Consider the following 24,621-nt stretch of genomic DNA (forward strand, 5'->3'; position numbering starts at 1 on the left):
GTCACTGACGCTGTCTACTAATGAAGTAAGGTAATTATTAAAGTTCTCAGTCAATGCTTTGCCCCTGTGTGTTCGATCGACTTCAGTTATCTCTTCTACACTAAAATTAGCTTTATGTAATGCGATAATTAAATTTAACTTGCTCCACATCTCCTAAACCCCTGCAACGCACTCGAAAATGCAAGAATAATAATTGGGTATTGCTTTTTTTATAACTTTGGTTAAATTATTTTTCTCATTCATCATTTTTAACAGTTTCTTTGTTACCCATGGTTTCCGTGAACGTTCCGACTTCTTTATTTCTTTGTAGTGAAAATATCGCTTGTAGATACGGAAAATTATCTCCATAAAATTGTGATATGCTGCGTTTGCTGATGAGCAAGAGAGCACTGCTTCCCAACTAGTTCTGGAGATTTTGTCTCGAAACTGCGAAAGAGAGTTTTCAGTTACGTTCTGGCACCGAAATTTATAGGTTTGCTTTGAGTCAATGTGGCACTTATCAATAACTAGATATATCGGCAAATGATCACTAATTGTAATGTTGATTGTACCAGAAAAGAGGCTTTCACATGGTAAATTTGTAATAAAAAGGTCTAATAACGTGGCGCTAGTTGCTGAAATGCGAGTTGGTTTTAGTACCACATTTGACAACAAATACGAGTCAAGAAGCATAGAAAATTCCGCCTGTTTTGATGTATTAGAAAACATGTCAATGTTTAGGTCACCACTTAGAACTAAATTGTACTGATGTATATTAACATCAGAGAATATCGCGTCTAGCTGCTGGAAAAACCAGCAGCTAGTGTCTAGAATTCAAGTGTCTTGAATTCTCTTATCAACTGATGTCAGTATTACGGGGGATTGATAGGAGCCTATGAATTGGTCATTGTGCAACATGCGTGCAAGGAAAAGCTGAGAAAGTATAGGCGAGAAGGTCAACCAGACGCATTCCCGGTTCTCCATCCTACATGAGAAAGTGGGGGGGGGGGGGGGGGGGCAATAAGCGTACAAGAAGATAGAGCGGAAAAAAAGGAGCACACAGCATGGCTAAAACCCGCCGCAGAGGAGTGGCGACTTCTGCAACCTCGGAGAAGTTCGAGTTGCTCTCTAAGTCGGCGACGGGTGAGACCACAATCCAAAAATATTTGTCCCTGCAAACATTATAGATTCCAGTTGGTTTAATACAACCCGGAAGGAGAGGCTCTGGACGTCTCAGCGAGAGGAGACAAATGAGAGGCACAGGTGCTGTGCCACTCCGCGTGCCTATCATCGAGGCGACGAGCGCTCCCCCCCGCGTTCTTCTGAGGTGGTCGCCCTTGTGCAACACTTCCAACTTCCAATGACTGTTTGCCCCCTTGAGGGCTTTGCCTCTGTGTCACAGTTCAAGCCTTCAAAGTTCCATTGAACTGTTGACCCCTTCCCGCGGTTCGAAGTGAGGAACATGGTGGCACCCAGCACCAGTAATTAAAGAGTTCTCCCGCGACGAGAAGGAATGCGACGCGGGTGACGTCAGCAACCGCCCAGCCTCGTTCTTCGCGACGGTTGGTAGGCAAGGGCAATTAGGGCAGAACCTGCCCATTGTTAGAAGAGAGAGTCACCACCAGCCGCCCCATCGGTCTGGTGCGCTCTTACCACTGCATGTACGCTATTTTCTGCTCTCTGTACATTTTGTATAAAGATTTTCATTTCGTCTACGTCTGCTTCAAGTGTCCGTCTCTCATCCTCCACCCCGAAGTCACGACACAGCTATGGGATTGACGAACCAATATCGCAACACAGGTCAAGAATACAGGAGAAACACCTTTCACAAAAACATGCTGTGCCTGCTCTTCGTCCCTCGACGCGCTCGGACAATAGTTTCCTTGCAGGTGACGAAGGCACGAATAGGAGGCGACCCATATTTGTTGAGCAACTGTGCATACGCCGCTGTCACGCGCCACACACACGAACAGCCAACATCGACAAGTGTGTGTGTGTGTGTTGCAATAATACACAATAGGGCTGGCTATATGGTGTCAGCCGTTTTCCTTATTCCGGACCCCCTCCCATTTCGTCGTCGTTGTTAAGACCTTCTCTAACTTCTTCACAACGTCTACGTACATGTGTGTGTGTGTGCGTGTGTGTGTTTTTGGGAAGGAAGTGGGGAAGAAGACACCCCGCAGCATAAACACGCTCAGTGCTCGGGGAACATTGAAATGGGATTAAGATGGGGGTTATCTGAGCTCGTCCAGTGTCTAGAGAACCTCTTCGCGCACAGCGTAGAAGGTGCACCACAAAGGGCAGAAGTAATCTTTTCATTATGGACACTCCAGGGGCATTTTTCCGTCGGCGTCGCCGTGATGTTCCGTATAAAGTCCAAGGGCGATACCCGTCGCCGCGAGCCGTATGCTGTATGTGCGAGTGAAAGCGTGCGAGGGGAGCTGATGATCGCGGCTCCCCTCGGCGGCGTTGTACTCCCGCGGCAACTGCGTATTCCGCGGCCGCGCGCGCTATATCTTGAAAGCGATCTGCGTTGAGGGCAATCTAGGCGCTTCGACGGCTCATACCTTTGGGCGTGTTGCGTTCTCGCCGCTCAGTGTGGGTTAAAGCGACAGCACGAAGGTTACTTCGCTCACTGCTACTGCAGCGCTTCCTCACGCCACCGTTTTGACAGCAAGTGTCCGCGCTCATCGAGTGTGATGTGTTCATGTTTGCCTGTGCGCGCTGACACCATGCTTGTTAATTTAGTTAGTAAGCGAATGTTTGCAAGTTTACATGGCCGATAAAGCTACTATCCTTACTTTATATAGCTGTCTATTAATTTGCTATCGCAATCGATGCTTCGCCTTTAGGGCGAAACTGCGACTTTTTATAGACAGGTGTGTCACTTGTATGTCACGTGCATCATCTCCACCCCAGATTTCAGGACACGCCAGTGCCTGACCAAGGAGGGACGTGAATAGGAAGCGGAAGGAAGGAAATGCAGACAATGTGATTCACTGGCGCACGCGCTCTCTTTGATGGATACTTACCACTGTATTCTTGACCTGCCACGGAACAAAGATGGCTTCGCATTCGCAGCAGTGTCATTTGGATGTGTCAGCAGTTCGAAAGAGGAACGAGTAAGCTTTTGCGTAAAACTCATTCTCAGCCACAGGCACCACATTTATGTTGAATCACAGTGGCAGACGCATGGTACCTGTTGTGTTCTGTACCAAGCGCCCAAGCAACCACGCGACCCACGTGACCGACCGTGGACCATACTATCACTGGGATCGCCACAGTTTACTGGTGTACCGTCTCCGGGATCGGTCCAGTTTACTCTGCGAGAACCCGACCGAGTATCCACGCCAAAGCTTAGGGAGGAAGGCAAAGAAAGCTTTGATTTAATAAAAGAATTATGCGCCTGAAGGCGACTATGTGTTGTTTTTTTTTTTTGCAGTGACAATATTTAGGCATCTTTTGTTGTTTCATTTCGTAAATATGTAGAAAACAGAGCCAGTCATCAGCCCTATCTGTAGTACCAGTACAGATGACATGTATGCCGTTTCGTCTCGCGAATGCCCCGCCGTCTATTCGGCGAGAAACTGCGACGCCAGACCCCGGAGAGGTAAGACAAATGTTCGCTTTAACAATACTTCGCGTTCGTTGCGAGTCGGCTCTCCGAGGAATTATGCGCGGCCATAGAGTCTGTACGTAAGCGAATGCACTGACTTTACTAGAATGCTAGTGACGCGACGAGTTACTTCGCTAAGACGGAAGTTAGGCCGCAAAATGAGAAAACAAAAACAAGGTATAGCTAAAAATGACTAACGTTAGTGCACCATTTTAGACAACCTCTACACAGTGCATATAACAACGTCAGTAAAACAATTATGATGTTGATAATGTTATTCAGTAGCGGAGCTTTCAAGAAGTTCCACCGGTATTGCTCAACGATGTATCTGCGGGCAGACCATAACGCAAGGACACAATTTTTTTTTCTATCGCCCGTTACTCTGCCTGCACTGCCGCTGTGCTTAGTGGAGATAGCCTGTTAAAAAATTAAGAAAAAGAGAAAGGACACGTTGTCTCGATGGAAGCATTTCAAGAACAGAAATCATGAAAGGAAGCCCTCGGACGTCAATAAGAAAGAAAAGTGCACCTTTCATAAGCGACGTTCATCCGAAATCGGCGAGAAAAAGCTACAATTTTTAAGGGAATTTCCTCGCCATAAACGGGATAGGATGCAGTACTGTGATGTAGTGAGACCGAGCAAGCGTTTTTATGTAAACTCTGGAAATTGCCTAGATTGTGTTAGTAGTGAGAGCAGCCACTTGAGTAAGCTAAACGATACAACCTTTAGCGCATATCCGAATGGATCCTTCGTCTGTGAACTCGAAGAGCATTACCATCGCAGCTGACATTAAAATCAGCTGATTCAATAGGTAACGCATTCCAAACTGTTCTTATTAGCAGTATATCACCATCATGTTCTGTATCGACAACTTGAAATTTGTTGCAAATGATGTTTTCTTGAAGTAGAGAGAGGTGTGTGCTATCGCTGAGCGACATGGCCCTATTTTACTACCGGCGTTTTCTCGCACTATCCTCACGGTTGCCCGTTTTACGCAGTTTTACTTTTGCGTTCGCACTTTGGCCGGAAAAGGAAGGCGTATACGCGATGAACGGAGGCGGCATTGATGAAACTTTACGCGATTTCACTTTTAAAGTGCGCCAGACGAGGCGACGCCGCGGCGTCGTTTATACAGCGGTGCAGACTTCGACGAGATAATAGACGTGGCTGGCAGGGCCTCGCGCTACAGCGCCCGCGGTGCCCGGTCACGACAGCGGCCGTTGTCGGGGGAGCCCGTGCGACGCTCAAACGAGGTCGCGAACCGCTCGCTTTGTAGAAAACCCGGCGAGCGCGATAAGGCGGCAGGCAGTGCTTGCTGTCCCCCTCTCTCCACTCTTGTTGCTCGCCGTTCGACGAAGAAAGTACCTAAAAGCTTCTTCTCAATGAGGATTCAATTCCCGCAGCTTCTCTTTGCTGCAGGGGGGCGACACTGGCGGCAATGGTAGCAACGTGCTCGACGATGGCCTTTTGCGAGCGCCCGCGTCGATTTTTCCTAATGACCGGGAACATTTCTCCCCGCCGGCTTCTTGCTTCGTCTGCCGCGCGCGCCCAACGCGTGAAACCTCCGGCTGGGCGCTGCTCTTCTGCTGCTGCTTTGTCTCGCCGCCCTGCAGCCAGTGGCGGCTCCTTGGAGCCGTATCGTGGGGCCAAGCCTCCCCTTTCGTTTCTCGGTTCGCGCTCGAGCGCCCCTGTGTGCGTGCGTGTGCCGCCGCTGCGGGCGGTATCTGCGCGCACGCATCTGTCTGCGAAGGAGCAGTCTGGTTGCCCTCATCAAGGGTCGCTCATCAGCGGCGGAGCGTTCTGCGGGCAAGCAAGCGCTCCAGAACGCTGCCGCCTTCGGGCCACCGTGAGTGGCGGTGACGGCAACGAGCAGAAAAAGAAGGGTAATAATACAATTACAAAAAAAAATGCACGTCGTCGCCTTGGCCGCCACGACGAGATTCGTTTCTCGCTTTGCGTCACCCGCCCCCGCTTCTCTGATGTACTGCTGTGTATTGGTTATTACCCTTTTCCATTTTTACGACCCTCGATCCTGCTGTGCTTCTCGAATTCCGACAAAGAGTGGGCACGAATGAATAGAACGGCCTATTTGACATGGTCCAACTGTGCTTCTGCCCATCCGGACACAGACAAGAGTCAAAGAAGACGTGGAATAAAGGAAAAAAATAGAGAGAGAGAGAGAGAGAGAGAGGGAGAAAAGAAAAGGCGGCTTTGGGATCTCATGCGCTCAACGTCCATACAGCGCTGCGTCCGCAGCCTACTCGCGCAGCCTCTTCTCGCATTGCTGAAAAACACGCGGCTTGGGAAACTTTAGTCGACGGTCGCCTGCTCTTGCTGGCGGAATCTTTCCGCGTGACGACTTCCTTTCTTCGATGCGCCTTCTTTTTTTTTCTTTATTTTTTTGCCTCCTCTCTCGTAGCGAAATCGCCTTTTTAGTGGTACTTGTGGTGTTGTTGTATTCGCCGTGTTGCCTTTGATTTTTTTAGAGGCCGGAATTCTGACTGCAATGCTACTAGGCGCGCATTTTACTTTCCTATGCTTTTCGGGGCGAGAGGTAGATCTACCAGCCTCATGGTTTACGTCACGCGTGCAGTAAGCATCATCGTCTGACGTCACGAGTCACGGCTCGTCTCGTTTGTTGCAAGCGCAGCATGTTACGACAGCGTATTTGGCGTCGCTGGGGAATACCACACTGGTGGCTTTGCAACAGCAGCAAAAAGTTAAAAAAAAGAAGCATGTAAGGGTAAGGAGGACTAATACTGCAAATAATTACAAAATAAACAAACTAGAAATCGGCAGGCATCTGCGGCCCTTGAAGCATCGCAGCCCGAATTACAGTGAAACAAAGTTTGAGACAGAGAGGCCGCCGCGTATCGCGCGCTCTTTTCTTGTCAGAATCGTTTCTGGTTCCTACAGAACTACGTCGCCGCCTCTTAATGTACACCGTTCTTCTTAGCGTACAATATATTTTTCCAAACTTTTATCTTGATATACCAAGTAGTTAACACGATGGCGGTGACGGGGTGGTTAGCGGGGTTAACTTGGCAGGCTGGTCCGGCAACTGCGCCACCTGAGCGTCTCTCCACTAAATGGATATGACTAAGCTATTACTTCTAGGCTTCAATTTTAAAATCGGGACATTTGCCCTTAAGTGAATAATTAAAAATTCAACTAATAAAACTTTGTTAAATAGGTATGTCATCGCACTGTAATTTCTCGTACCAGTACTGTCCGCCTCGTTTGGTAAAACAGCCGATGTGACAGAATTGCGTGATCGTCCGCAGGCGATATTTAATAAGTCTGTTCCCAATTAAAAATAATCGCTCGGTATATAAACATTTTTTTTAAGTACGTGCCATTAGCTAGGCGCCGATTCCTTCGACTTTCTTTCGTATAACTCTGTAATGGTGATGGTCATACTGATAGCCAACGAACCGGTAGCGGTGATGACAATGGAGGCAGTCTGCACCCGTTCCTCCTTCGCTGCTGTGCTTCTTTCTTTTTCCAATTTGCGCGCGAGGCGGAATTGACAGGAAGGCGAAGGACGCTGTCTAACGCCCCGCGACAAGGCGTCGTAAGACGAACGTCTTTGGTCATGCTCATTTTATACAAGCTACGACGGTTATTGAATTCGCGCTACAACTGCCTTGCGAAACGAAGCGAGGCTAACGCTTGCATGTACGCGTATTGATATGCACTTTTTAGCGGGGAAAAGGATTTATACTGCCTGTCTGCAAACGCATTTATAGTTGCCTCAACTTGTTAGCAGGGTTTCTTTGTAACGAATAAATAAATAAATAAATAAATAAATAAATAAATAAATAAATAAATAAATAAATAAATAAATAAATAAATAAATAAATAAATAAATAAATAAATAAATAAGAACGTCTTCGTCGATATTGAGCTTACTGAATGGAGCAGAACCATTATTGAGTCATTCGGGTAGCAAACCGGAAACTTTCATTTGGTTAACCTCCCTGCCTTTCCATCTCTTTCTGTTCAGTCAATGCAGATCTCGATATCACTGCCTGCTAAAGCAGCGTGCGGCTTCCTGCATTGCATAAGAAACACATTGCAGTGAAGCCACACCGCAGTTGTTCAACAAGGATCTTCAAGGCAATGCAAGGCGTACTGCTATGAAGCCTCATACAACGGCTAAATTCGCACCGCCATTTTGCACTTGAAACTTGAGAATTTCAGTGCGGGTAATACGCGCGTAAACAAAGTAGTCTGGCTCGTGGTGGCATTTACGAAGGCTTACTCGTGCTTCGTTGGAATGGGACGCGCATATGTGTGACTCTTGCGGAAGTGAAGAGACTATTGAACGCATTTTGTGCCTTTGTTCCCGTCCAGGTTAATTTAGACAGGTTTAGTCTGGTATGGTTTAATGCGGACCTCTGGACTCGGAACCATTTTCAGAAACGAAGATCCTTGGGCCATATGACCGTGCGTGCGTCGCTGGCGCAGAAAGCAACGATCGCGTTGGCTACAGTACTTGAAGCCGACAGGTCTCGGTGACCGTTTATACACTTGGTGCGCATCTTTCAGTGTGCGCGCGATTAGTACTTTCCTTTATCTCGTTTTCCAGTGAAGGGTAGCAACCGGTCGTGTGTATAGTTAACCTCCCCGTCTTTCCGTATCTCTTTTTGCAAAAGTACACGACCATTTCGGTGTCCTCTTACCACCCTGCACAGTATGGAAAACCGCAACCATATATGCTTGGCCTCCATGCGTTTGTTTACTTTGTTCCGCTGTTTCTTGGCAAAACAGGGTAAGGAAACGAGTGAGTGAGTGAACCAACTTTATTTAGACCAGCGGATTGAGGCCTGGGCCTAGGCCGCGCCAGGGGCGGTAGAGAGACCCTGTCTCCCGGCCGCCTCTCGAGCTCGCTGGATGGCCCATAGTTGACCTTGCAGATCTGAGCTGATCAGCGAGGCTTTCCACCACGCCCCAAGCTGTTCTGGGGAGACTGCATATTCATCCTGAACATGTGCGCAATCCCATAGAATGTGTTCTAGGGTGGCGTGTTCTGTCCTACATAATTTGCACAAGTCATCTGGGTATAGTTCGGGGTAGATGCGATGTAGGTGCACCGGGTTGAGGAAGGTTCTAGTTTGAAGTCGCCTCCAGTCAACCGCCTGAGATCTGTCTAATTTGGAGCTAGGAGGTGGGCATATGCACCTCGACTTTTGGTAGAAGCGGGTGACGTCGCAGTAAGGAAACGAGCAAACATTTCTTTACGTTTACAGCACATGGAGCGAAACGGAGGTGGATAAATCTTCCGAAATTTAGGTAGACCATTGTGGGTAGGTAAACGTAGGTAGATCAATCTTCCGGCCTTCCGAAATTTCGGTAGAAATAAATTTTGACTCGCTTTCCGGACGCGGAGGCATTCGTCGACAGCTGAATGGGCGGCAGCGATGCAAGGACGCGCAATGCTCAGCGATAGTTTGTGGGCACTTAAGCCATCACACCCGTAATTTGGGAACTTTGCAGATAAAACGAAAGAGAGAGCACAGACAGCTGGCTTGATAAAACACACATAGCATTCACATTTGACAGAGTAACTCACCGACGTGGCAGATTGACGACTCCTCGTCGTAGCGATACTTGCAGTTGAACTGGCCGTTGCACTTCAGTTTCACATCGATACACCAGCCGTCGTCGCAACTGAATTCTGTTTCCGGATCGCACCTCTCTGCGCGCGACAAAGGAGCACAATTAGGACAAAACACACATTATGCCAGGTGCCGCGGCGAGTGAGCCTGCTGCAGCATTTACCGCACAACTTCGCTAGATGTCGAACGGATACAGGCTCGGCTGCAGGCTAGATCGTTAGTTTCGTAACGCTGCTGCTGCTGCGTCCCTCAGCACCTAATCAACAGCTCCAGGTGAGGCGAGGGTCACTGAACTGATGATCCGAACCAGTCTGCCGCGTAATAGTTGTTTGAAGTTGCATTTTCATCCCCGCCTGGTCTCCATCAGGGGTTGGCCTCAGGGGTTCAGGCGTTTTTCTTCTTTCCATACTTTTATCGTCACCTCATCAGTTGCGTGATTCTTTACTCTCATATTAGGAGAATAAGCATTTTATTTACGAGCGCTCGTAATGTACATACACCCGCAATTCTTTAACTTCTTTGTACTGATATAGACATGACCTCTTGAAAAGCTGAAACAGGCTTGAACTGCGCATCCTTGGAAAACCTTGAAGCCAATTAAGAATGTCCTCATAGATAATGCATATCGCTCTTCTTTTTCCCCATTTATATATGTTCGCACTGAGCGCAAGTGTGTAATAATAAATATTTGAAACTCGATTGTTATCTCAACAATGAACAATTATGGCGAACATCAGTGAATGGCGCTCAGGGTTCGTCAAAATCCAAACGTGTAGTGATTGAAATAAAAAAAAAGCAGTGCATGCTTAAAGAAGCACCACAAATAGTTGATGGAGAAACGCTGTACTTGTCACACATTGCAGGTTACAAACAGGACAGAGGTACACAGGAAGGTGGAGACTTGAAATGCTCAGCAGTGCTCGATCGAACAGAGGATGTCTAAGGCCCGGGCCAACGTTTCCAAGATGAGTCAAAGGGCCCATTTGCCAAAGACAAATCCCCTTGTCGAAACGCTGGCTCCATCCCTTGTTCGACCGCTGTTGACAATTCCAGGTTAACGACTCTATTTTTTTCCATTGGACAAAATGTCAGGTACGCCACGGGGGGAAGAGGGGGAGGGAGGTTTGGTAGCCTTAACCGCTCCATCCCACCCTCCTCCCTCTTAAATTATAAGCTAACCCATGGTCTCAATGTTCGTGAGTTTTACTCTAATTTTAGCAAACAAGTAGTGAGCCGACGCGCAGGGGTCAACGCAACAGCACGTTTCCAAAAGCCATGCTTACTTGTTCTGCCACTTAGTCATCAAGATGGCGTCGATTTCGTCTTACGAGAACACTTATAGTAAACGATGATCACAAAGAACGCTGCCAGGCTTGTTGCAGCTCGAAACCATGCACCGATCGCATCGTAAGGTGGTAGAAATGAGCAGTTTGCGCATTGAACGCCTATAGATCTGACTTCATCTCGTCTTTGACAATTTTGGCCACGGTAACGTTACTGGCAGACAGAGGTGGCTTGACTGCTTAAGCGTCTGCTGACAGGGGACGTGGATGTGCATGCAGAAGCAACCAGCGTGTATTTGTGAAACCTGAACGCGCAAACGTTTGCCTATGCAGAATTATAAGTGTTCGGGGCGTATAAAAATTCTTACGTTCGCGTGCGCAAGCCTTCAGAGCAGGTGCAACTGAAGCTGCATTATGGCGTCAAATGTTGCGTGACGCTACGTCTTCCCTCACGTCTACACATGGGAGGTTGCCGTGCTACTTTGCCTCGTGCATAGCAGAATGGGGCCGGGCCGTATGTGGAGTTGTGACTCTAGTATGTGGATCATTAGCAATGAAATAGCCGTCAAACGCTCCCGCCAAAGCGTGTTGGGTTGAAAAGGAAATGAAAAACACCAGTAGCTCGACGACAAAAAAAAAAAAAAAAAAAAAAACTAAGTTAGCTCTATTGTGGCCGGCTGACCGTGCCTTCCAGTCATGGCGGCACTTCTTTTGACACATAGCTCGGTATACATCTTGCACAAAAAGCTCGTGTACTGACAAAACTGAGCATCAGATCTTTATGTATACATATATATTTGTTCGATTAAAGCACCCCAAAAACACTCTTCACTGTTCTTTGGATCCGCCCCTGGGTATAGGCCACTTGCACCATGCTCTTATTTCGCTCCACAGGTATCCGCATTGCACCGAGCGTGCTTTCTGGAAAATTCGAGCTTCTTGAAGCCAATGAGAGAAAGAGAGAGAGAGAGAGAGAGAGAGAGAAAGGGCGCGTCATGAGTACAGGTGAACTGAGTAAAGGCTACTTCATGGAGGGCTCGCTAACCGGGCTTGTCTTTCCTGTCCGTCTTAATTTCCTATGAACGGCGCTGGGGACAGCGCGCCTCTGCTGCTCTGTGCATACATGTATACTGTATGCTCCTTCAGATTGCTTAGCAGTCTTTTAGTGTTTTCCAGGAGTTTCCAGGATACCTTCACGTGGCACTAGAGTTCTCTAATCCAGGTGTACTTGAATGTTCTTAATACCACACAGGATTTTCCAAATGAACTGATGAGTTAGGGGCTCCTAACTGCTGTTTGCAGAAATTGATTTAAGAGAACCAAAGAGTCACTCGATTCTCGGGTGATTTTTCTCGCGTCCAAACAAGCGTAGGTAGCCTCCCGAAATTATTCACATCTGTAGGCGAGTAGTTAGTGAAGACAAATGAATCTGCACTTTGATCGAAGGTTTTGGAATCATCTTACTGCAGCGTTCCACATGAAGTCTTGCACGGATCTTGGCGCCTTATCCGCTGCCTATACAACCTCACACAAAGGTAATGAAGATATTTTTCTCGAAAATAGCTCCACCGGTCATACAATACCCTTCAACTGACTAAGAGCAAATATACAACGATGGCTATTGCCTAAGCATGCCTGCATTCATCGCTTTATTTGCCCGAAGATCGCTCGTGCCATTAGCAGAAGCGTCGCACTTTGCGCCACATTCCTCTCAATGTATTACAAGGATACCTCTAATCGAAAACAGACAAATTATGTAAACAGCGAATGACAGTACTCTTAAAGCGGAAAAAATTAAGATGTTGATTTACAGTTTAATTGAATCATCACATCTTTCGTTCAGCGAGTATTGCAAAATTTATTTGCATATTTCAAGGCAATGTGTGTGTTGTAGGAAAGAAAGAAGCAGCACTGCGCGCAGCACCAGGGGCGCTATAACGTAAAATGATTCCAAACTGTTTTGATTCCGATTTCTGCAATCAGCCTCCACGATTGGTCAAAACATTTTCGGGCCACTCCCTACTTCGCCTGTCTGTCACGCGACGTCACGAAAACCGCGATAGCTCCTCATCTGATATAACGTGTACAAACTGATTATGCATGATTAAACCGCACAAAATAAAAATAATCATTCCTGATTCGACGCCTTTTCACCATTAGCCCTCTGCCATTGGTCCAATGTTTTCTGGCTACGCCCAATTCGCCTGTCTGTCACGCGACCTCACAAAAGTGCGAAAACTCACCACGTCAAAGTGACCTGTACGCGAAAAAAATGCATTAATATTGTTACGTGTGGAAAGACACACACGAAAGAGGCTATTTGCACTATACTTACACTGGAACCAAACCGCCAGGCCACGCCTTGCTCGCGCCAAAAGCCCAGACACACTTCATCGTCTTTCTCGCGGCGGCTCGTCTCTTGAGCATCTCTAGATGATATCGTAATACTACGCCCCCCCCCACCCCCTGGCGGCAAAAGCGCCGTCACGGTGCTGTGAAATATCCAAGGCACTTGGAGAGGTGTACGGTTTGAGTCGGGTGACGTGGACAATATCACTGGTTGTCACAGCGGAGGACGTAGTGGGCGTGGTTAGAATGATTTTTATAGGTGACATCGGTCACTTGGCGGAGCACGCGATATGGGCCTGTGTAACAGGAGAGCAGTTTTTCACAAAGGCCAACTTTACGCGATAGTGACCAAAGCAACACGAGGGTGCCGGGCGCAAAATGCACATCACGGTGACGGAGGTCGTAGCGTTGCTTCTGTTTGTTTTGAGACACTTGCAGACGACCACGCGAAAGTTGGCGAGCATGGTCAGCACGGGCGATTGCATCACAGGCATAATCGATAGTTGAAGCTGTGGTAGACGGAAGCACTGTGTCTAGTGGTAGTGTCGGTTCTCGGCCATACAAGAGGTAAAACGGGGAAAAGCCAGCAGTTTCAAGACGGGAAGAGTTGTACGCAAAGGTAATGTAAGGTAGAGCCAGGTCCCAGTCACGGTGGTCGGCTGAAACGTATTTCGATAGCATGTCTGTAAGGGTACGGTTCAAACGTTCAGTGAAGCCCTTCGTTTGTGGGTGGTAGGAGGTGGTAATTTTATGCTGTATTGAGCAGGCACGCATGATGTCGTCAATGACTTTGGACAAGAACATACGGCCATGGTCGGTGCATGCGCATTTGACGCGGAGCACCATGCATGAAAATATCGTGTAGGAGGAAGACCGCAACATCAGTAGCGCAACTGGTCGGAAGAGCGCGTGTTATGGCGTAGCGGGTCGTGTAGTCCGCAGCGACGGCAACCCACTTGTTTCCTGATGTAGATTCCGGAAATGGGCCGAGAAGGTCTAAGCCGACACGATGGAAGGGCTCGGCAGGAATGTCGAGCAGCTGCAGGTAACCAGCGGGGAGCTGGGAAGGCTTCTTGCGTCGTTGGCAAAGCTCACAAGCGGCGACGTAACGCCGTACGGAACGTGCAAGGCCCGGCCAGAAAAAAACGGCGACGTACTCGGTCATAGGTTCGCGATACGCCAAGGAGTCCTGCCATTGGAGCGTCGTGAAGCTCTTCTAGAACGGTTGAGCGGAGGTGTTTAGGTACTACAAGTAGGAACTGAGAGCCGTCCGGATGAAGGTTACGACGGTATAGAGTACCGTCGCGGAGGACGAAGAGGCACAGAGTAGCATCGGCCGGAGCGTGTTCAAAACGGTCGATGAGTTCTCTGGGCCGGTATTTTGTAGCGATGCATTTCCGGTAATAATGCCTTTTCGCGCTTATCGCGCTTTGTTAGTGGTCAGAGCGACGGTCCGCTCGCGTTATCAACGGGATCAGCCGGCCGTGAGCGGTGGATGATAATACTAGTGTAGAATTAGACATAAAGCATCGCTACAAAATTGCGGCCCTCATGTAGGCATCACGACGTTGCTCGTCGGCGAAATTAAGGAACTTTGATACTGAGAAAACGCAAGCAGCACTGTCAATATTGGAGGAGTCAGAGTCGTCAACAGGGTAACGCGACAAGCTGTCAGCGTCTTGGTGCAGGCGGCCAGACTTGTACATCACGGAATATGAAAACTCTTGCAGCCGCAAAGCCCATCGACCAAGCCGGCCTGTGGGATCTTTTAGCGATGAGAGCCAGCAGAGGGCATGATGGTAAGTGACTACGGAGAAAGGACGACCGTAAAGGTAAGGCCGGAACTTCGCAACTGCCCAGACTACAGCAAGGCATTCCCTTTCCGTAATGGAATAGTTGCGCTCCGATGGTGATAGGAGGCGGCTTGCATAAGCAATAACGCGATCCTGGCCACGCTGACGCTGGGCTAAGACGGCACCTACGCCATGACCGCTGGCATCTGTACGCAATTCTGTAGGGGCATCAGGGTCGAAGTGGGCGAGAATGGGTGGTGAGGTGAGAAGACTGACGAGACGAGAGAAGGCGGTGGCTTCTGAAGTACCCCACGAAAATTGTATGCCTTTCTTCAACAGATTAGTGAGGGGTCTAGCAATTGCCGCAAAATCTTGAACAAAACGACGAAAGTACGATAGCCCAAAAAAACTGCGAACGTCTGCGGCTGTCTTCGGAACCGGGAAGTCTCGGACAGCGCGAGTTTTGTCGGGATCAGGCTGTACTCCGGAAGCGTCGACGAGATGGCCCAGAACCGTAATTTGGCGGCGGCCAAAACGACATTTGGACTAGTTGAGTTGCAGCTTGCCTTTCGAAATACATCAAGTATAGTGGTTAGAAGCTCAAGGTGAGTGTCGAACGTTGGCGAGAATACGAAGACGTCGTCGAGGTAACAGAGACACGTGGACCATTTAAAACCCTGGAGCAAGGAGTCCATCATACGCTCAAAGGTGACAGGGGAATTGCATAATCCAAACGGCATTACTTTAAATTGGTATAGGCCATCAGGTGTTATGAACGCGGTCTTTTCTCTGTCCATATCGTCAACAGCAATCTGCCAGTATCCAGAGCGAAGATCAATAGAAGAGAAATAGCTGGAACCATGAAGGCAGTCAAGGGCGTCGTCGATACGTGGGAGCAGGTAAAAGTCCTTAGTAATTTTGTTCAAATGACGGTAGTCTACACAGAAGCGCCACGTGCCGTCCTTCTTCTTAACCAACACCACAGGTGACGCCCAGCAGAAATCTTAGGCCCGGATTCTGAAACGCTCCTTTCCTTACTAAGGACGTCTTACACGCTGTAAGGCGACCTGGCGTCAATTCTGGAACGTCCCTTACTAAGGGGCACTAAGTTAGGGCCTCCTTGGTGCTTCCTCACGCTTAGGAAGCCGGCATGCTACCTTCATGCTTCCTAACCGCGCTCCTCTACCTGAACGTATGCTTCTCCGCAGGACTTTGCACGCGGTACGCTCGGCTTGGATAGGTGCCGTGCGCAGCCAACGCCGCGGTAGCCAGCCGCCGTGTATTGACGTGCAGTTTGGTTCCGCAGACTGCGCTTTGTGCCATTTCTTTTGTGATTCTGTTTTTCTGTGAAAAGCGAGCGCCGAGAATGACGGCCTTGCGATATTTATCCGAAGACGATAGCTACGAAAGCTATGAAAGGTTTCTTCGACGTGCATATGACCCTTCTTTACGGGACTGTGTACAAGCCTCCGCCGTTGACTCCAATCCGGCATGTGATTGACAGGCAGCATCGACTAGAACACTACAACGAAGTGGAGTTTCTAGCCCGGTATCGTTTTTCCAAGCGAGCTGTTGCAACCATACTGACAGAGCTGCAACTGCTTTGTAACACTGACAACAGAGGAGCGCCGCTACCTGCTCTGTTGAAGGTCCTCATCGCACTGCGTTTTTACGGAACGGGTGCCATGCAAACTGTTGTAGGGGACCTTGTGTGTGCATCCCAACCCTCTATATGCCGATGCATTTGAGATAAGACACAGCTGATATGCCTACGTCTGTATCCCAAGTACGTTCGGCTGCCAAACGCCAGTGAAGCGAGGTCAGTCATGACTAGGTTCTATGCCATTGGAGGATTCCCCGGGGTTACTGGGTGCATAGATTGTACTTATATACCCATTAAAAGCCCCGGTGTAGACGACGACGCAGAAGAGACGGAGGAAGAACGAGCCGCACGCCTCGAGAAGCGTCGTAAGTACGAAGTGGCCAGGCGAGTGGATTCAGATGAGGATAGCACCCGAAACGTGTTCAATTCACTGGACGACAACCCCTTATCCTCCCGCCTCGCCGACCATCGGGCCGTCTTTGTGGCAATTGAGAAACAACAAGATGAAGACTTTCACAATAAATACGTTACCATTTAATAATGTCTAGTCTTTAATATAACCATAACTTAACGAGAGGTAACAACCAAACCTAAACATTCAGACGTACGAAGCTAAATGAAAAAGACGTAACCGTAGAGAGAACCAAGCTAAACAATAAGATTAACCGTACCTCTAGCTACGCACACCTAGGCATAACTGAGTTAAGCCACAGCCAATTTTTCTTCCTCCGTGAAATTTTGCCCGGCATGGCAAATACACACACACACACACACACGCGCACGAAACAAAACGCAGGCCAAAAAGAAAAAGAAAGCGACGCCTGACCAACCGAACTGTCAGATGCTGCCAAAGTTGCTAGGCTGAGCTTACTTTCCTGCCATGTGCATCATTTTTGAGTTATTTTTACGTCATTGACGAAAGAAATGTTATTTATGCCCTGATATAGAAGTAGAAATGCAATTCTAACAGCGCCGGAAGTTTACTTTGGCAATTCATTAGAAATATTTTGCATATTTTCGTAAGTAATCTCAAAACCAGAAGCCTGTAACGTTCCAATTCCTTTGGTGAGGCGTAAAGTCCCTAGATTTTAAGCAAAAAAATATCTAGGGACTTTAGTGAGGCGCTCCTTCCGCAGGGAAAGTAAAAGGAAGCTTTTAGAATTCGCGATGGCCTTCTGAGGGCACCTAACGTTTAGGTAGCATGAAGCACTCCTTGCGTAAGGTAGGGAAACGGTCTAAGGTTAGGAGCATTTCTGAATCCGGGCCTTAGACATTTTTTGACCGGCAGGTGTAGTATCTGTTTATCGATGCACAAGGGTAGTCGACAACAAGAAGGTCCCTACTGAAACAGTTATCGCAACGTTTGCAGGGACGACTCGCCCATCAGAGATTAAGGCCTGGCCATTTACAGGGTTTTACAGGGTTTTACAGGGATTTACAGGGTTGAACCCCTAGCCCCACGAGCACTACAGTGCCTCAAGTGTTGGCGTTTCGGCCATAGCACTAACGGTTGCCGATCAACCATTCGATGCCGTAAATGCGGGGATGAACATGGTGACAATAATTGCACATCTCAAGATGAATCATGCTGTTTGGGCAATGGAAATCATCCCGCTGACGATTCTAACTGCCCCGCAAGATCAAAGGAGCTTCAAGTGATTGAAATAATAGAAAGGAGACGTTGCTCTCGTCGTGAAGCTCTAGCTGAAATTCAGAGCAGAACACAGGGATATGCTGGAGTTACAGCCCGCCACTCACTCAGTATGGACCCATCTTTTTCCCAGACGATAACAAACGTAATAGAGAAAGCTGTTGAAAAAGCAATAGAAAAGCTTCTAGGAAATCTGACAGACTCATTGGCGCAAGTACTGTCTACGCAATTATCAGAGATATCTCAGATTATAACAAAATGTAATGTCCAAAATCAGATCTCCACTCTTTCTCAGTCTCCTAAATCACAATTGCCGAAATAACTCCCCTCCGCGAGCACAAATTTAGCGCGGGCTTCAAGTTCACAACAATTTGATCAAGTTCACTCGGAATCAGAGTCGCTAGGCAATCAGGATGTAGACATGGACCCTCGGACTCATAAACGCACCAGATCTCCTACTAACAAACTGCCTAATTCTCCTACCAACTCCAAAACAAAAAAGTGTGCCAAAAATTCCCTTAATAGGACAGAATTTCTGAAAGAGAGCATTTTGGAGCAAGCAGTGGCTGCTGCTCAGCTTTCGTCAACATAGGGTGCCTTAGGGTACTCCAATGGAATGGCCGGTCAATACTTCCTGCTACTACTGATTTATTATATCTAATTACCCAACATACTCCTCATATTATACTGTTGCAAGAGACTTGGTTTACAGCTGGTCAAGATTTTCATTTAAGAAACTATCGTTGCTTTCGATTGGATAGGCCTTCCCGAGGTGGAGGGTTGGCTTCGTTCATTTCATCTAAAATTTGTCATACAGCAAAAATTTCATATCAGACTACGTCTCCTGAATGCGAAAGTTTAGTATTAGAGATAACACTTCCAGGCTGCGCACCACTTTCTGTAGTTAATACCTACTTCCCTGCTGGAATACAAGGTGCCAGTACACTTGAGGCCACCTTGGCCTACTGCAAAAAGAACACGTTGTTCACGGGTGATTTCAATTCACATCATGTGGCGTGGGGCTTCCGCATCCGGGAAACGTTTATGGGATTGGGCTTCTTCGAACAATTTTACTTGCTTAAATACTAAAGTTGCAACTTTTGTTCGCTGTCAGTCGCGCTCTGTCTTAGACTTATCATTTGCTAGCTCAAGTTTATCATCCTCATCTTGGGCTGTCGTTGATGACGCCACAAGTAGTGATCACCGTCCTATACTGAAGGATACTGTCTGCCCCTTAATTTCTTTAGATAATGAAGTACATGTATTTGTGGACTATTCAAAATTTAAGAAAACGTTACAGTCCACGTTAGCATCTTTGATAGTTATGTAGAGAGATACTAAAGCTATACGCCTTTGCGTGGTTATGAAGGGTACCCTAAAGAAATCTGAGTTTGCAGTATCGAAAGCAAAAGGTAGTTCTGGCTGTCCCTGGTGGAACGCTGACTGCGCACGAGATTATAGACGCCGAAAGGCTGCGTGGAAGAAACTTCTTCTTAACCAATGCCCTACAAATTGGAGTAACTATACGTATGCTGCAGCTATGTTTAAACGAACAGTCATCTTTAGCAAAAAGTAATTATGATGAAAAACGATATAATTTTCTGTCGAAGAGTGGCAATAAAAAAGCGCTTTTTAGGTTTCTTCGTTTTCGCAAGGCTATACCAACGCCAGTAAATATTGATTCAGTAATCCTATCGCCTAAAGAATTATCAGAATCATTGGAAAAAAATTGCCAGAGGATTAGAAAACCGTTTTACAGCTCAGCTACAATTGAATTTTGTCAAGAATGCATCCGAGGACAGTTTTATAAATGTGACGATTGAAAAGCTTTCGCACGTTGTAAGACTGCTACCTGCCTCAGCTCCAGGTCCAGATGGCATAACAACGAGCATGCTAAAATATTATTTGACGTGTCTCCACGGGACCTACTTAATATCATCAACTACTCCCTAAAGAACAGTTGGATTCCTCCAAATTGGAGGCTTGCTAAAATTCTCCCCCTACTTAAGAAACAAGGAGCGGGATTGCATATGGACAACATAAGGCCTATTGCATTAACATATAACATTATGAAACTAATAGAAAGAGTGTTATACATCTGTATAATGAGGTTTTTAACTACTAACACATTACTGAGCTCATGTCAGATCGGATTTAGACCGGGATGCTAGATTTGGTGCGCGCACGTTGATTTGGAGGGACGTATTAAGCTTGCTCGTAACAGGCGACATTTTGCAGCGCTAGTGGCTCTTGATATAGCTAAGGCATACGACAGTGTAGAGCATATCATTCTCCTCAATATCCTAAAGAACATGAATTTTCTTCCATATGTAACAAATTGGATTTATGAATTCCTAAGATGTTGAAAATTCTATTGCTCACAAGGCGGTGTTTCGACGTCAAAATATAATCAGTCCAGGGGAGTTCCACAGGGTTCCGTTCTTTCTCCCATTTTGTTTAATATTCTAATGAGCTCAGTTCCACTGTGTGATGATGTACAAGTGTATGTTTACGCAGATGACGTTGCATTCTTTGCGTCAGCGAGTGACATTCACTCTCTGCAAAGAATATTACAATCATATCTAGCAATACTTGAAGATTGGCTTGATGATATTCGTATGACATTAAATGTTAGCAAGAGTGCCTTGCTTGTATTCCCATTAAATATACCGGTTAATGTCTCCCTTCAATACTGTCAAGAAATAATCTCTCAGCGCGACTTTATTAAGTATCTAGGCGTTATATACGATCAAAAACTTAGTTGGCGCAACCACATCGAACATGTTATGTCTAAGGCAGCGTGCGCTGTTGGCATGATTCGAAAACTCGGCCACCGCCGCTCTGGCTTACGCAGAGACACTCTCATTATGATTTATTGTATGTATGTTCGACCCATATTGGAATTAGGGTGTGTTTTATTCTCTGGTGGTCCAGCATACAAGATCAACCCCCTCGTTCTTATAGAGCGAGAGGCCCTCCGGATTTGTCTTGGATTGCCCAAATTTGTTGCTAATAATGTATTATATCAAGAAGCCCGATTACCCACACTCGTTAGCAGATTCCGCATCCTTACAGTAAAAACCTACTTAAACATTTACGCATCTTCAATGAGACGATCGCAGTATGTATTTATTACGGAAAGATCTGCCTTCTTTGAAGAAACATGGTCCCGTCTATACAATCCGCAGGTTCTTTTTGTGCAAACTCAACCAGAACCATTAAAGGTTCAGATACGCGAGATCATTCCCCTCCAAAAACCCGTAAATGCTATCAGAATTGAATTTGATGACATATTTCCTTCCAATGCTAAACTCCTGCCAACTAAATATCTAAGCGGATAACTGCAAGATCATGTAGCGCAAATGAAAATCAATACTGTAATAGCGACGGATGCATCAGTGTGTGACGAGAAAGCCGGTATATAGGTATTTTTTCTGAGGCGGTATCCTGGTCTTATTCAATGAGACTGCCTGATTTTACACCTATATTTCAGGCAGAATTATTAGCAATTATATTAGTTCTTCGTAAACTTCCTGGAAATTCTTCGACAGCTGTAATAGTAACTGATTCGTTGTCAGTTTGCACAGCACTCACCTCATCCTCAGACAATACAGTTTTGAACGAACTAGAAAGATTAATCCCTTCGACCTTACGTCTGGTACGTTTAATATTGGTACCAGGTCACCATGGTTTGTTTTTAAATGAAATGGCCGACGCACTCGCACGTACATCCCTACAGGGACCAGTCATGCATGTTCTGCCGACTTCTGCTTATATCACCGCGGCTAGGTTTCAAAACATCAAATAAAGTTTTCTACTGCTACTAGGTTCAGAAAGCTATGTCTCTAAATTACTCTGAAAAACAGACATCCCAAATCACAGACTTAAAGCATTTGCTTTACCCTTCAGATAATCAATGGTGTCCGACACGTAAATTCCAAATCTCAATTACAAAATTACGATGCCGTATTCAACCCCTAAATTTTTATCTACACAGGTCTGGTCTGGCGATGTCCGCTCTATGTCATATTTCTGCAATGACCCTGAAACCATTGATCATTATTTATTAAACTGCCGCCGATTCGCAATCCAGAGAAAGAAATACTTCGAAATTCCGTTCCGAAAATTAGGCGTCGCTATAAACACATCGCTATAAACTCTTTCGGGGCATATACACTGGGTTTTAGCCACAGGAACGTATGCAGGGCCGTATGCGAGTTCCTCGGTGACACAAGGAGAATACCAAGTTAATTTACTTATATATTGTTTATTAATATTTTACAAAATTCCAATTTACGTTAATTTACTGATTGATTATTTATTAATTTAGAAAATTCCAATTAAACCGATTGAAATTTATTACCTTCTACGTTGATCTCCTTCCAAAAAGCACACGATTCCCTATAAGAAACCGCCAGGCCACACCTTGCGCGCGCCAGAAACCCAGACACACTTCATCGTCTTTCTCGTGGCGGCTCTTCTCTTGAGCATCTCTAGATGATATTGTAATAATATGCCGAACAAAACTGAAAATGTTTCTCACTAGCCAGAGACTGACCCGTTCCGAAAGGAATAGAAGATGGCTGCCCCTGCGATCGCTCAGGCCCTCGCTACTCGCACCTGCCGGTGAGCATGTATTTATTTGCGCATGATATATCGTTTTTTGCGTGGCAGTAAAACGTTATCGAGCCCTTTCGGCACGCATAGGACATCGCTCTGCCAACTCTTCCTTGCTGAGGATCCGTGTTAGCGGCATTATTATCCTTCCGTTGCACGCCGCCGCGATTTTCGACCAGCCACCGCAAGCTAAGTAAGGCGAAGCGGACCAATCGGAGAAGCCGGCACCACCCTCTTCATGCGGTTATCTATTTTCACTGGCCCCATCGAAACCCTCTCCACTATAGAGCGTGCTCCTCGCCTCTTGTCAGCCAATTATATAAGAAAAACCGCTGAGTGTAGACAATGTTATTGGTTTTGAAAGCGAACAAAGGTGACCTCCTATAAACGAGGAGAGTGTTTGATTGGGTTGTTCAGACAACGCTGCGGGTCACCGCCCGATGCTTGCGTCGCTGGTTATGTAAATTTGACGTCAGGAGTTTGGAATCAAAACAGTTTGGAATCATTTTACGTTATAGCGCCCCAGAATAGAACAACTCGAACCAGTTCAAGCGTAAGAACAATTCAAGCGTCAGAGCTTTTCGTCGATACGGGTCCTGGTTTTGGTGAGCGCTTGCCCCTGTACCAGTGTGCTGCCATCGAGCTGACAAAGCGGTGTTCTTTGGCGATAAACCAGGCCAAACAGAATCGCCGCATAAAATTATATCATTTTGATTGACTTTTTGTCGACTTTAGACGATCTTTAAACATTTATTACATTGAATAAGTTATGCCATTAGGCAAACTTAAAAAAAAAAATAAAGTCGTTCGTTTGGTGACCGTTTACTGAGTAACGGTATTTGCTTCTTGCACGGAGTTGAAGCGCCCCTATTCACACAAGAAAAAAAAAATAAAGAAATAAAGAGAAAGGACTATTCGTAAAAGCAGATGCCAGTCAGCCGTGATGTTGGACATACTATTAGTGAAAGTGACTGGCTAATGGCAAAGAGCCGCTTACGAACGAAACGATTTTTGGATTGGGCCCCACATCTGTAATGTTGATGCTTCACTGCTGCTTTCTTTAATTTATTTTTTATTTTAAGCTATTTTTGTAAAAAAAAAGAACTTAAAAAAAAACTGAGAGCCTACAGTCAACGGTCATTCGGATTTCACTCTTTCTCTTAAATACAGCACATTTCATTCAGACCAGTTTACGGGCTGCCAAATGAGAGTCCCTCGGCAATTCACGTGCATATAAATGGGGAAATTGGAGTTACCCCCGAGCTAAATCTTTTTCGTAAGGTGGCTGCAGAGAAACAGAAGTTGATAGTCCAGTAGCGCTGTCTGCGAACGATACACGCTCTAAATCTGGCATCATGAAACTTTTGGAAACGTGAAATCGTAACGCAAGTGTTCTACGATATAGCAACGCATACATCGCGCGCTTGTAACAAACGCCATACGCTCGTAACACAGATCAGCTTCTGGCAGACTAACCACTCCCTGCAGCGGTCCTCTCGTTCACGAAATCGCTGCAGACTCGGTGAAGGAGTCTGCATGCACTTAGCGGTGGGCAAAGGAGCGATGGAGGCCAGAGGATTCCGCTCCTTTCCCCATTAGCCTCGCCTCCTCCTAATATTCTCTTCTTAAGTAAACGGAACGGGATTGGTCTGTTTCTTCATTAAAAAAAAAAAAGGCTATACGTTGTCCGCCGCGCCAACGGAGCAACAGCGAAGTTGCTGTCCAGCGCTCACTCGCCATCAGCGATGTATTGTTTGACCTGACCCGGCCCCTTCTCAGCGTTTAAATCGACTCGACACGCAACTCCGACGTTGTAAGATTTCAGCGGACACCAAGCAGTCGCATGTGGCCCACCCAAATTAAATCGGAGTGCGACGCCGGGCGTTACGACGTCCCGTGGCCTTCTCGGGACTCACAAAACGAACTTAATTGTTATAGCGGATGGGGAGTGGGTTGCTGTTTTATAGCGGGAAATCTCGATTAGCGAGAGGGAAGAATATGTGTATGTTTGCTGCATAACTTGCCGCATGCTTGCCGCATATCCAACTGAGGGATATAAGGAACGCTGCGTACACAAAGAGTGAGCGGGCTGTTTTCGAAACATGGTTT

The 24,621-nt window shown here is 46.7% G+C and overlaps 1 protein-coding gene across 1 annotated transcript in view; it reads right to left on the reverse strand.

Moving 5' to 3' along the window:
* The window catches only part of LOC119436074 (neuropilin and tolloid-like protein 2), a 396,223-nt gene that overhangs the window by 27,638 nt on the left and 343,964 nt on the right, over window positions 1-24,621 (reverse strand). The window contains exon 7 of the mRNA XM_037702821.2: window positions 9,171-9,296. Coding sequence (XP_037558749.1) covers window positions 9,171-9,296 — 126 coding nt within the window. The remainder of the gene's footprint in view (window positions 1-9,170; window positions 9,297-24,621) is intronic.

Source organism: Dermacentor silvarum, chromosome 1 (assembly GCF_013339745.2).
Source record: "Dermacentor silvarum isolate Dsil-2018 chromosome 1, BIME_Dsil_1.4, whole genome shotgun sequence".
Taxonomy (NCBI): domain Eukaryota; kingdom Metazoa; phylum Arthropoda; class Arachnida; order Ixodida; family Ixodidae; genus Dermacentor; species Dermacentor silvarum.